Here is a 14,904-nt window from a genome sequence, read left to right on the forward strand (position 1 = left end):
ATAAAATAAAATTTGTGTATGTGTATCCATCCTCAAATTTCACCCGTGTAGATCATAACATCAATCATAACAATATCGAGATATCTCATTTATATCTCGTTCATTGCCTAACAGTTAGGACTACCAGCCATGCACTTTGGCCATATCGCCATTAGATATGGTCTTACAAATACAACTCCTACCCGGGCAATCCTAGATGGACAAAACCATTTAATCTTCCGAAATATCACAACTCATAAAAAAAATCATATTTGGACTTCAATCCAAAATAATAACAACAATAACCGCAACGGATTTCTCAATCCAAGAACAATTCTTAAGAAATCATCAAATTCATTTTATTCAATATATATATACATTGAAACCAAAAACATATATGTATATATGTAAGATACATATATTTTTAAGCTAACTATTAAACTCTCAAATATCAATTCCAAGTCATACTAAGGAGAAAAATCAAACAAAAACCAACTTCTGGTTTAAAGCTAAAATGGCTTTCCAGCATAACTTTTTCATACGGAGTCCGATTAAGGCGATTCAAAAACCCCTGGAAACGTAAGATAATAATAAAGAACTTTCATTTAGGACTCCATGACAGATTCGGCCTATATCTGGTCTAAAAATGCATCACAAGATTCAGGTACGAATCTGATTTTCCAGCAGCACCTATATAGACAATTCTCTCTATCTCTAGCTCAAAGTTATGACTTACTCATAACCCATATCACCAAATATCAAATAATTTGCTAATTTTCATACACCCAATATGTTACTAACCATCAAATCTCATTTCTACCCCTCATTAGGTAGTTACTCAATCCTCAAAAAATTCCAAATTATTTCTTAGCTTTCACCAAATATCCATATTCCTCAATTACTATCGATTATTTCTTAGCTATCACCAAATCTTCATATTCCTCAATTACTATCGATTATTTTTTAGGTATTACCAAATATCGATATTCCTCAATTACTATTAACCTTAGATCCGAAGAATTTAACCTATAGCTCTGATACCAAACTGTCACACCCGACCCTAAACGACCTCAATTGGCATCGGGCGTGAAATAGAAAGATCATAATCAATACTTAGGAGTCTCCAATTTAACCAAATATCATTATATTACAATTGAAATACCAAAGTTCTAACCATAATTCTAACAATAAGCAGCCAACTTCCAAACCTCGCCTAACCGGTCGATAACCTTCTCTATATCATGTACTTTCTCACCTAAAAACATTAAAACATTTAAAAACGTGAGACAAAAATCTCAGTAAGAAACTATCAGCTATAAAAACCAACTTTACTTAACATAGCTACATATATACATTTATAAAGGGATTTAATCAAAACCTTATAAAATATACTCAAAACTTAAGTTTATAATATAATCATCAAAACCTTATAAAATATTCTCAAAACTTAAGTTCATAAAATAAAATTTGTGTATGTGTATCCATCCTCGAATTCCACCTGTGTAGATCATAACATCAATCATAACAATATCGAGATATCTCATTTATATCTCGTTCATTGCCTAACAGTTAGGACTACCAGCCGTGCACTTTGGCCATATCGCCATTAGATATGGTCTTACAAATACAACTCCTACCCCGGGCAATCCTAGATGGACAAAACCATTTAATCTTCCGAAATATCACAACTTATAAAAAAAATCATATTTGGACTTCAATCCAAAATAATAACAACAATAACCGCAACAGATTTCTCAATCCAAGAACAATTCTTAAGAAATCATCAAATTCATTTTATTCAATATATATATACATTGAAACCAAAAACATATATGTATATATGTAAGATACATATATTTTTAAGCTAACTATTAAACTCTCAAATATCAATTCCAAGTCATACTAAGGAGAAAAATCAAACAAAAACCAACTTCTGGTTTAAAGCTAAAATGGCTTTCCAGCATAACTTTTTCATACGGAGTCCGATTAAGGCGATTCAAAAACCCCTGGAAACGTAAGATAATAATAAAGAACTTTCATTTAGGACTCCATGACAGATTCGGCCTATATCTGGTCTAAAAATGCATCACAAGATTCAGGTACGAATCTGATTTTCCAGCAGCACCTATATAGACAATTCTCTCTATCTCTAGCTCAAAGTTATGACTTACTCATAACCCATATCACCAAATATCAAATAATTTGCTAATTTTCATACACTCAATATGTTACTAACCATCAAATCTCATTTCTACCCCTCATTAGGTAGTTACTCAATCCTCAAAAAATTCCAAATTATTTCTTAGCTTTCACCAAATATCCATATTCCTCAATTACTATCGATTATTTCTTAGCTATCACCAAATCTTCATATTCCTCGATTACTATCGATTATTTTTTAGGTATTACCAAATATCGATATTCCTCAATTACTATTAACCTTAGGTCCGAAGAATTTAACCTATAGCTCTGATACCAAACTGTCACACCCGACCCTAAACGACCTCAATTGGCATCGGGCGTGAAATAGAAAGATCATAATCAATACTTAGGAGTCTCCAATTTAACCAAATATCATTATATTACAATTGAAATACCAAAGTTCTAACCATAATTCTAACAATAAGCAGCCAACTTCCAAACCTCGCCTAACCGGTCGATAACCTTCTCTATATCATGTACTTTCTCACCTAAAAACATTAAAACATTTAAAAACGTGAGACAAAAATCTCAGTAAGAAACTATCAGCTATAAAAACCAACTTTACTTAACATAGCTACATATATACATTTATAAAGGGATTTAATCAAAACCTTATAAAATATACTCAAAACTTAAGTTTATAATATAATCATCAAAACCTTATAAAATATTCTCAAAACTTAAGTTCATAAAATAAAATTTGTGTATGTGTATCCATCCTCGAATTTCACCTGTGTAGATCATAACATCAATCATAACAATATCGAGATATCTCATTTATATCTCGTTCATTGCCTAACAGTTAGGACTACCAGCCGTGCACTTTGGCCATATCGCCATTAGATATGGTCTTACAAATACAACTCCTACCCCGGGCAATCCTAGATGGACAAAACCATTTAATCTTCTGAAATATCACAACTTATAAAAAAAATCATATTTGGACTTCAATCCAAAATAATAACAACAATAACCGCAACAGATTTCTCAATCCAAAAACAATTCTTAAGAAATCATCAAATTCATTTTATTCAATTTATATATACATTGAAACCAAAAACATATATGTATATATGTAAATCAATCAAATGAAGCCTTAAATCAACATAATCAAGTAAAATCTGAAATTCACATAGAAGCATAATTAATAGTTTCATTTGAACCGTAATTTCACAATAAAAAGCAAAATGACCTCAATTTTACAAAATTCCTGCATAACCCTAAAATATCAATTTCTGCAAATTCTTTGATTATATATATATATCTATATACATAAAACTTAAAATATAGTTGATAGTTACTTACCTTGGCTACTAATTGACCCGATCGATTATTCTCTAAATTCTGTCTAAGACGTTTCCCTCCAAACACTGCCGAAACTCAAAAACTCTTCGGTTAGGACTTAGATCTATATATAAGGATGCTATGGTTCCAATTCGAGTGATTCGGATGGTCGAATCTCCGTAAATCAAAGAAACGGCGAAGAAACGGTTCAGAGAAAATTGATGAATAAAAAAAATAGAAAATGAAAAGAAAATGAAAAAAAATCAAATCATGATCCTATCTCCATGCCTCTTCGAATATATATATCCATATTGGTAAATATCCAGTTTGATCCTCCATCTTTATATAATCTTGTAAAAATTATCCTAACTTTTAATTTACACATAAAACTATCGAATTAACTCCAAACTTTTCCTATAGCACCAAATTAACCTCACACACCCAATAATTATCATATATACGAATATCAAGATATAAATTCTAGGAATTTAGTCACGGACGTGACACATCTCTTTTGATAGACATTTTTACCCTAATTATTATCCTTTCACTCCAATTAAATGTTTTACCATTTCTTATTTGTCATTTACACAAACAGCTATTAACAATCAATTAAATTTTACTAACAAGTTTACACAATCAGATAGTCAAATCACTAACAAAAAAATGTAATCAGTTAACAGCTAACGTAATCAGCTAACAGTAGGGCTATCTTAAACATTTTTGATGCCCCGTGCTGAATGAAAAAAATTAGACCTTATTTATTAAAAAAAAATTAATACTTTCATGTAATAATAGTGTTTTTACAAAATGAAACACCAAAATAGTTTTAACTTGATTTTTAACATACTAAATATAATAAAAATAATTAAATTAGATATTGTATTATAATAATAAAAAAACTGGTGTTAAAAAGTGTTAAGTTTAGTGATCATACCGTTAAGAATTGAAGTTCAGTAACCACAATATTAAAATGGATAAAGTTAAGTAGCCATGGGTGTAATTTACCCACAAAAGCTGTGACAATGTTTGTGCATGGCATATTTTTAGGCATGGAAACAAGTTTTGATTGATGTGGAAAAATTAGAAGTTTGATATGCATGAAACTAATGTTAATGTTAGTTTCTTTCTCCCAAGTTTTAACTTCTTATCACCTTCATGTTTTGAGTGCCTAATTTTTTTAGAGTTAATTTCCAATAAATATCAGTGGTTTTATGTTTTAACAAATAGTTAACTTTGGTTTTTTTTTTTTTTTTTTACAAATTAAATCCTGTGATTTGCAAAATTTTCATTTTTTTTGTTGACTTTGCTAAATTTAGTCGATAACGACATCAAAATGAAAATTTTCAAGAATTAAATAATATTTTAAGCAACTTTAATTCTTCAACTTTTTAGATTTGAAGTTATTTAAGTGTTGTTTTTTATGAGTGAAAAAGTTAATATTTAGAGAGAGAAAACTCCAAAAAATGATGATTTTGAAAAATAAAAAATATGGTTTCATAGTAAATATCATACTAAACATTTTTTTCCCCGACATTGTTGTCCTTTTTAATGCTATTTTGTGATTTTCCATCATTCACCTATATTTTTTAACATTTACTTAAATTTCCGATTCATCGATTAAGTAGGCTTCTAATTTTTTTTTATAATTAAGAGTTGGGTACGGGAAGGAAAGGAGAGGGACATCCCAACTAGGTTGGCACCCCTCGTAACAACCTAACCTAAGCCCAAAAATTATTATATAGTAAGAAAAAATACGAAATGGAAGCCATAAGACTAATTGAACCGATACAAGTCTCGACCTATGACACTATCACTAACAAAGCTAGAACAGAAACTAAGATGCGTGTCCTACCATTGCAAATTCGTACTAATCCTACCAAAGCTTGCGAGCGCATCCACCACTTGATTACCTTCACAATAGATGTGAGAAGACACAATAGTCATGTTGTCCAACATACGTAGGCATGGTTGCCATTCACGTCTTAGAGTCCATGGCACTAGGAGCTCACGAGTTTGCAAAAGATAAACCACAAGTATTAGATGTGAAAATAGAGAATTTATCCCTATCTGGTACTGCCCCGTTGTCACCTCTTCCTTTAGTGAAATACGTTTAACACTCAAAACTAGATAATCTTTATTTGCTACTAAATGAATTATATGTCTTTTCTTTAAGCCAAATAAGGATATGCCAAAATTTGTGGTACAATTTTCTTCACTTTTACGACAAGGTTTCTTTGTCGTCGTCGTCTTTAGAATTGGTGTCGCCTCCTCCCCATTTTCTTATCCTATCTTCAGCAATCGAAGCCTGCATTTTACAAAAATAAATAAATAAGTACATAATGGTTTAATTTATTTTTAAATAAAGAATTCAATAACTCATTGTTAAATTGGTTAAATAAAGAATTCAACAACTAATTAGTTAATGGGAAAGCTCAATTTTGCTCTTGTTGTATCCACCATGATAAAATTTCTATCTTAATTTCATATTTTTCCAGAGAATTTCATGGCTAATTTCTATTTTGAAACTTCACAAAATTGGAATTATTTTGTACGATAAAAATAAAACTAATCTTCTGAATAATCTTAAAGTTAACATTTGATCCTTTATCAATAAAACAAAAAAAATGCAAGAAAATATAAAACAGTTTACCTCTTTATTCCAGTTTGTTTGATATATCATATAAGTAAGAGCAATTGTCTGCACTATAGTCCCCGACAACATTCCTAACCAAATCCCCTACAAAAATAGGGTTGAATGTTGGGATATTGTCCAATAAATTTTTCTTATTTAAGAGTATGATTACTCTGAAAAATAATGGAATTCTCTAAAAATTATAATGGATTAAAAAAAATGAAAAAAAGTCATAGAAAAAAAAGCGTACCTTAACACCGAGATCAACTTTGTAACCCAGTATGAGGCCCAGAGGAATCCCAAAAACATAGTAACAAGCTATATTCACATAAGCTACAACTGCTTGCCATCCCGCACCAATTGCCATACCTTAAATATATAAATAAAATCAAAATTTTAAGTTATATATAAACAAAAAATTTAATATTAGAGAAATTAATTAAGAAAATTGATGTTATTCCAAAAAAAAAATAAGGTTATTCTACAAATCTTGAATTATAACAAAAAAAAATGATGAACTAGGGATTATTTTTTAATATTAAATAAATTAAAATAGAACTTAAATACCTAAACAGTGAATAATTTTCATTAAATATTTAAGTTTATTTAGGTGTTGTCTGATTAGAAGAAAGAAAATATTTGTTCAAAGCGAGCTCTCGAAAATGGTGATTTGATAAATGGACATGGTGGTTTTTTGGAATATATAGTTCCAAACAAGTTTAATTCTTAAACTTTTATATTTTAAGGTCGTTATCGGCCATTTTGAAATCGTTAAATACCAGAAAGACTCGTAATTAAAAGTAAGGAAGTAATTACCAGAAAGAACAGGTTGAATATTGTTAATGATAATGCAAGCAGCAAGAAGTGGTGTGAGTTGATCGACTAGATCTTTAACTTGAGAATCATTTGAAAACAGAGATGGATATATGTGTCTTGTCAGGATCAGAATTATTGAAAGCATCACCCCAATCATAAATGATGACAAAACTGCCACTAATAATGACAATTTTGCAGTTCTTGGGTGACCCGCTCCCAGTTCATTTGATATTCTTACACTGCATAATCATTTAGTTGTGAACATTTAAATCAGTAGGAAGAACGTTACTCTCATTTCATCAGTATTTGAAAGTGTATCAAAAAAAAAAATTAGAGTTTTACTAAAGTCTCATTAATATTTTAAACAAACCTTATAGCTGCATTCATTCCCATAGCCACCATGAGTGTCCACCCCAAAATGTTCATGCTGCATCATTTCATATGCATGTTAAACAATATAATTACAGACTATGCATCACAATGTATATATATAATTACGAAAACTAGTGTCTGTGATTATGTTACTGATTATAAACTTATTTTTAAAGTTCTTACCAATCAACTTCAATTTTTATTTAGATCTTTTTAAGATTGTGACAATTATATTTATTAATTAAATAGCAAATAGATAATTTATTTATACAACAAGTTTTCTCCTATTAATTTATGTGGGTGTTTGTTTACTTACTTTTCTCCTTATGTTTATTTTTTTCGTATTAAAAATAATAGTTTTAAATAGTTAGTTAATAATTTCATGTTTGTCTTTTATATCTGAAAAGTAGCTTTTCATAAAATAGAAAATTTCTACTTTTTAGAAGAACAACGTTTTCCAAACAATAATAAACAGTAGGTAAACCAAACAAGCCGAACATTTCGACTGCATGGTTGCTTGATCGATGCCTAAAGTTTTTAAATATTCACCTTATTTAATTTGCATTATCACCAGCTCAGCAAATAATAATAACAATAAATTAAAAATCCATATATGATATGGAAACCATGTGATTTTTTTATTAATATATGTGAGGTTGGTAATTAAATCTTGATTTGCAATATTAAAGGTATTAGGTGAACTTAACCATGTCGTCTTTGCAGTCAGCACGAGACTGTTGTTCTTTTGAAGGCTATCTATTAAAAAGAAGTATGTTCTTGTGAATGCAATTTTTTTATTATTTTAAAACTGACAGCAAATAATTAAATTATTTTCTCTATATAATTAAAGATTAAAATTCACAACAAATTATTGGCCCATGTTCAGTACTTCAGTTTTTCACTTACTACAGTTTTTTTTTTTTTTTTCTAAGAAAAAGTTAATGTAATAATTAGGTATTTAATTAATGTAAAATATGTAGTATATAATGAGTATGAAAAAGAGGATCAGATTCAGATTCACTCACCATACGGACAAAGCAGCCACTGAAACTTCAGCATTCTTTAAATATCCAGCAAAAAGTATTAACGCCATAAAGTACCATATTTCTAAGCTGCAAATATATTTTATTTATTCATTAATCAATTACTAATAGTATAATATAATTCTGACTACTTAACTAACATGTGAATATTTATATATATAAAAAAAAACCAACGTGCGAATATGATACCAGTCCAACTAATCACTTTTCATTATATATATATATATATATATTTTAATAATAATAATAGGAAATAGGGTTCGAATCTAAGTTTTCTACCTAGCTTAGTGGGTGTATCATTTATAGTTTTATTAAACTATGTCCCATTAGTAAAATTAAGTATATTAAAATGCTGGAAATCAAATCAAATTATGTTAATAATATAATATGCATGTTCAACCAGTTTTACAAAATAAAATTTAGGATGACAAATTGCTTAAATTATATCCATGGCCCTTTAACTATGAGTTTATCTTCTTTATATATTTCGATTTCAAAATGGAATATAAAAGTCCATTAATCTATTTACCTTTGACCACTCTAGTAGCACGTAACTTTATATTGTAAAGTTAAAAAAAAAAACTTCTATAAAAAAAAAGTTAAAAAAAAACATTTCAAACAATTTTAATTTTTAAATTTTGTGAGTTTGAGGTCATTAATTAAAATAGTATTGTTTAGAGAAAAATATATATATGAAAATTGAAAAATAAAACGTGGTTTATAAAAATATGGTTCTAAGCAATTTTAATGTGTAAAATTTTTCCATTTAAAAATTGACAATTATCATTTTGAACTCATCTACTTTTATAAAGAATTTTTATGTTAGTAATAAAAAAAAGTACTGCCAAACTTGAGAGAATATCATTTAAAGAAAAAAGAAAAGTAAAAAAACTTTAACATTCATCCATTTGTAAGTAAAAAAAATGTATTCTTTTAAACAATGTTTTAAAAATTGGACCAAAAATTAAACTGGATTGACAACTAGTCATGGATTAATGGATTCAACCAATTGATTTAGCTTGATTAAATCAGATGATATCATTATATATATAAAATATAAATTACGAAATTGGTTTAAGTTTGAATCCTATCTACTACCTATATTTTTTTAGTTAAACATGAGGAAAAAAATTAACTATATTGAACCATTCAATTAAACCGGTTGCTGTTGAATCAATTGAAGTGGTTTGTTGTTGACCCAATCGTTCAAGCGATTAAGTCTGATTTAACTAACATCAAATGGATAAAACCACAAATTTATTTTTATTTTCGAAAAAGGATATTGACAGCGAGAAAATGAATTTTCTATGAATATCTAAATAAGGATAGCATTCGTTCATTCTTAGAAAAAGGTTTAAGGAAGATTTTGTACAATTAATATGCCAACCAACAACCAAGAGTAAATATTTCACAATTATAGAAAATATATTATTTTCTTTTAAATATACTCTTTATAGAATAGAGAGGACAAAAATTAGAGTATGATTGAGATGGTAAAATCAACGGTTATGAACCACCAGTCATGTGTGTGAATGACTGCTCGGTTTATTTTTTTTCAACCACCAGTCATTCACATACATGCAAAAGTCCAAAAGTCCAGATCCTAATTAATATATATATATATATATCTCTAAAAGGAGAAAAGGACAACTATTTAGTCATTCATTTGTGAAAATGACTATATTGGACGTTTTTGACAAATTATAAAACTTTTTTTTGTTAGCCACAAAGAAAGATTTGAGTCACAAAAAGAAAACAATTTTTTTTCTTATAAAAAAAAGTATTTTTCTTATAAAAAAATATTTGCATTAAGCAAAAAAAAAAAAAAATTACGCATGATTTTGAATACAATGTAAAACAGATAAATAGAAATTCTCAATAAGTTTTCTTTTATAAAACAGAAAAAAGGTAATGAAAACTAAAAAAAAAATCTCCATAAAGGCTAAAAAATTTATATTTATTTATGAGCTATGCCAAACCGAGTTTAATAAATTTACATCTAAATTTTCTTAACCCAAAACGAGTTCAAATTGATATTAATTTAGGCGGACTCGGAGTCAGACCGAAAAACAAATTCTAAATCCAATCCGTATAAGTATATTTTATTTTGGTGGTCTGATGCACTACATGTCCTCGCTAAGCGGGGATCCGAGGTACTCAATCAGATGTCATCAATCATTTTCCATGAAGTTTCTAGAAGATTCAATATCATTTTGTGGTTAATATTGTTCCACCAATCCAACATATTATTGTGGTGATTTATTGATTTGAGTACCAACATATTAAGCGAGCCATAAATTGATTTTTTTTTTTTTTTTTTTTTTTTTTTGAAGAAGGGGCCATAAATTGTTAAGTCACATGAATTTCATCAATTAGGAATAACACCAACAAACCATTTGTCGGTGAGCTAAATAAAAGTGTGGAATATGTGATAAAAGTTCCTTTTTTTTTCTAATAAAACGTTTATTGAATTAAGTCCTCCATTTTTAATATAATATTTTCCCTATTCGTCCTTATGTATTATTTATCATTAAAATTATCAAATATTATTATCTTTAGTAACAGTAAAATAAGAGAAACTCATCAATAAGAAATTATTAATTAGAAATGAAATAAGAAATATACTAAGAGCGGGTAATAATAGAAATGATGAGAATTAATGATTTGAAGAGTCACTATAGGAAACTATTTTGAAATTTGTTTTTAATTTTTTTCTCCTCAAATTTTAACTTAAGGGCTCAACTATGAAGATGCTCGAAATGTTCTTACTAAGTTGATAAATAAGAAACATTCTTTTTTTTTGTTCTTTTTATATAATTTATCCGATTAGCCAGTTCGAGACTCGTCGTAAAAATTGAGTGAATGCAAATATTCAAATTTTGTAAATATCATTACTTTATAGATATATATTTTTTTTGCAAATAAAAATTTAATGAAGTCAAAATACTATAAAATCTACAACAAAGGTATACAATTTTATTGATGTAATTTGTATATATAATATTTTTAAAAATATATTTCAAGAATCAATTGACCCCACTATTTGCATGGTAGCTATTAAAGCTTTAACCAAACATTCTTTCTAGCCACCCAGTGTATAAGCCATAAATTTAACACATAATAAAAATCAGAAAAAATAAAATAATTAATAATTATTGGCCACTCATTGTTGTCCTTGTGCTTGATAATGTTTCGAAGTTTATTAGTAAAAGTAACTTCAAAAAAAAAAAAAAAGTCTTTATTAAAAGTTTTATTGTGCGAAGGCACAGTACAGTTAAATGTGACGTGAAACCATTTAAGATTATATTTATAGGAGTATTATTTATGATAGATTTGAAATTATTTTAAGTAAGTTTTGTGGTGTTTTTAATTTACTCTACTAATCATAATGCATTGATAAAATTCTTTTGTCAGAGATTCACTGGGCGTTTGGGATTCCATGAGGGTAGGAATAGAAATAAATGTTAGGATAAAGTAAGATAGAAGAGTTTATTATCTCATTATTATTATTTCATATTTAATACGTAGGATAAAGATGAAAATAAAATGATTCATTTTATTATACTATTACCTTTATCTAAATTTAAATAGAAAGTAGTATATTTTATTAAAATTTAATCTATTATCCTAACTTGAGAAATACTTATAATATTATATTAAATCTTCAAAATACAAAATCTGGAATAACTTGAGAAATACTTGGAACACCGTATTAATTTTCAAAACATAAAAAATGGAATAACTAATTTATTTAAGATGATAGATTAAATTTAATTAATTTCATTCAACATTGATACTACACTAATCTATGGACAAACTTAAGTTTTTAAAAGTTCAAAGATTAAAATTAATTTGAGAAATATTTGGAACACTTTACTAAATTTTCAAAACACAACAAAATAGAAAAAACAATAAAATTTGAGGCACAAATTAGACTTTTCCATCTAAATAAGCTATCCTCGTATCTTATACTCTTCTAGATATAACTTTAGTGGGATAAGAGACTTATCCCTCATTTGTCTCATTCTTTTATCTCCCATATAAACATGTGATATATTATCTCATTTTTTTTATCTATATCTCACTTCCTATATCCCCTCTAACAAACAACTCATCAAAATAATGCACCACTCCACTTATTGGTGTACTATAAAAGAAAACAGTCCGCTTGTCAAATAGCAGGATTGCTTTGAACGTTTGAAAACACCTCTATGACGGTTTGGAGAAACTAATAATACTACAAAATCAAAATTAGTTTTTTTTATAAATTTTCTGATTACTCGATTAGACATTCTTTAGATGGATCTTTTTCTAATTAAAGTTTTTTTTTTGTTTTTTTTGTATATATTGGGATTTGAACTCGAGATCAATACCTTAAGCGACTAAGGCTTTTAACTACTCAAATCAACGTTAATTAGTAAATCAAATTTAGTTTTGAATACACTTTATCTAAATATTTTAAGAATTAAATATGAATGCGCGTAAATATCAATTTGATTTAATTACTAATCTGACCAAATTTTAGTTAATCGAAGCAAAATCTCTCATCAAATTTAAACCAAATCAAATAAGTTTAATAGCTAAATATAATGAACTAAATTTTATCAGCTCGGTTTAATTAATATCCGATCAAAATATATTATAATAAGTTAAAAAATTTATAAATATTTAAAATAAATATAAAAATAATAGTATATATTAGTAGTAAATATATTAAATAATTTATAAAAATTGACCAAATTTGACCTTTTTATTACCGTGATGACTTGACACTAATAATTTATAAATACTCTATTTTTTTTTTTTTTTGACAAGTTATAAATACTCTATTTAAATGTATTGAGTGGCCGCCATAATAAAATAAATGGATCCGTCAGTTATTTTAAAGATGGACCATCCCAAGTGCCACTTTAAGTACGTAGTTAAATAAGTGAGGAAAAATAATTCAAACTTTAGTATGTAAAAAGATAAAAGGGGGAAGGAAAACTCACCAGAGCATCACAGCAGAAGCCAGAGACAACCTTACGAAACCCCAAAGATTTTGAAAAGCTTTCAATGAAAATCCATTCCAAGCTCTACCACAGGTGCCACTTATAATGTAAATGAACTGACATATATCAATGAACCACCACGCTGCATTTAACACCGCCGCAGCACCCGCCATTCCCCACCCCAATTTCAGCATAAACAGCCAGCTGAATATCACATGTAATACAAGCGCCGATCCTGCAATTACCGCCATTACCATTATTTTGCTTTGCGCCTGCAAAAATTTCGCCATCGGAAAGTTCAAAGCGTATGCAAATAACTGAGGTATCATATAAAGAGCGAATAATCCCGCCGCCGATGATATAGCTTCAGTTTGCCCGATTGCCTTCAAGATGTTTGTTGCAAAGACATAGAGAAGACAAAGAAACGAAGCTGTGGTACCGAGAATCACCCAAGATCTCTGCAAATAAACTCCTAACATGTCGATTTGCCCTGCGCCAAATGCTTGCCCGCAGAGCGTTTCGAGCGCGCTTCCCATCCCGAGCTGTCGATTGAATCAAGATTAGTTTAATTCATTTGTGTGAATCGATTGAAAATAGTTCAAATTAAATCGAGTTTTAGGGAGTTTTGATTGTACCATGGCACCAAACGAAAAGCCGGCGATGACCGAGTTCTCGACAGAGATGGCGGCGAGATCTAGAGTGCTGACTTGGCCGGCGAAAGTTTGAGTGACGGCGCCGAGGGAGTATTGACAGATTGATGTGAAGATTGCTGGGCCAGCGAGGAACCATAGTTTCTTTGACTCTTTGGAGAATTCTCGAACGAAATCACCGGGGCCGTTGATGGTGGGGATGTCATCGGCGCCGGCAACAAAGGTGGAGAAGGAATTTGAAGTGTTTACTGTAGGTGTGTGGTTTCCGTTTTGGTGTTCTCCTCCTTGAGAGAGAAGCGGTTGCCTCGAATCCTCCATGTGAACCTTGAGTATTGCTCTTTGCTTCTAATTAATATATATATATATATATATATATATATATATATATATATATATTAGAAGCAAAGAGCAAGAAGATTTTGTACCATTAATATTAATGCAAACCAACCAAGAGTGAATCCTACTATTATTTACAGGTAGAGAGGACATAAATTAGAGTATACATCATTTTTTAAACGTTTATAAAAAAAAATATAGACAACTATTTGGTCATTGATCTGTTAAAATGACCATATTGGACGTTTTTCCTTTCTTAAAATCTTAATAAATTTGTCAAAAAAAAAAAAAAAAACTTGGTTGAAGAATTTTCAAAGGTTTTCAACTTATATAAAATGTTCAAATAGTTTCTTTAATTTGTATAAAATGTAATCAACTAATCACTCAGTTGTAAAAAAAAAAAAGTTACATGTAGAACTTGTGTTGCACGCACATTAGAAAAATAAAACAACCAATGTCGGAGTATCTGGTTCTAATATTAGAGAAGCTAAGTTTTATAGTTGAGCAAATAAAAACTTTATTTTTAATATGTTTTAATCTATTCTCTAATTAAAAACCTCTAAAAACTCGTCACCAAACAACACTAAATGACATCA

The 14,904-nt window shown here is 28.7% G+C and overlaps 1 protein-coding gene across 1 annotated transcript; it reads right to left on the reverse strand.

Annotated features, from left to right (window-relative positions):
- Positions 1-5,222: 5,222 nt before the first annotated feature.
- Positions 5,223-14,310, reverse strand: LOC136231315 (protein DETOXIFICATION 29-like). The gene is made up of 8 exons (XM_066020661.1): positions 13,958-14,310; positions 13,323-13,864; positions 8,314-8,400; positions 7,287-7,343; positions 6,917-7,155; positions 6,351-6,469; positions 6,119-6,205; positions 5,223-5,773 (listed from the first exon to the last, which is right to left on the reverse strand). The coding sequence occupies exons 1-8, from the start codon at positions 14,288-14,290 to the stop codon at positions 5,687-5,689; spliced, it is 1,551 nt and encodes a 516-aa protein (XP_065876733.1). The 5' UTR covers positions 14,291-14,310; the 3' UTR covers positions 5,223-5,686.
- Between the last annotated feature and the right edge of the window lie 594 nt (positions 14,311-14,904).

Source organism: Euphorbia lathyris, chromosome 5, assembly GCF_963576675.1.
Source record: "Euphorbia lathyris chromosome 5, ddEupLath1.1, whole genome shotgun sequence".
NCBI lineage: Eukaryota > Viridiplantae > Streptophyta > Magnoliopsida > Malpighiales > Euphorbiaceae > Euphorbia > Euphorbia lathyris.

Bases quoted from the DNA above. Each gene is read 5' to 3' on its own strand.
- LOC136231315 (XM_066020661.1), bottom strand. From the start codon at position 14,290: ATGGAGGATTCGAGGCAACCGCTTCTCTCTCAAGGAGGAGAACACCAA. The intron at 8,401-13,322 runs GTGAGTTTTCCT...ATATATTTGCAG, and splicing joins GCTTCTGCTGTGATGCTCTG to CTTAGAAATATGGTACTTTA. The intron at 5,774-6,118 runs GTAAACTGTTTT...TGTAAAATGCAG, and splicing joins AAACAAACTGGAATAAAGAG to GCTTCGATTGCTGAAGATAG.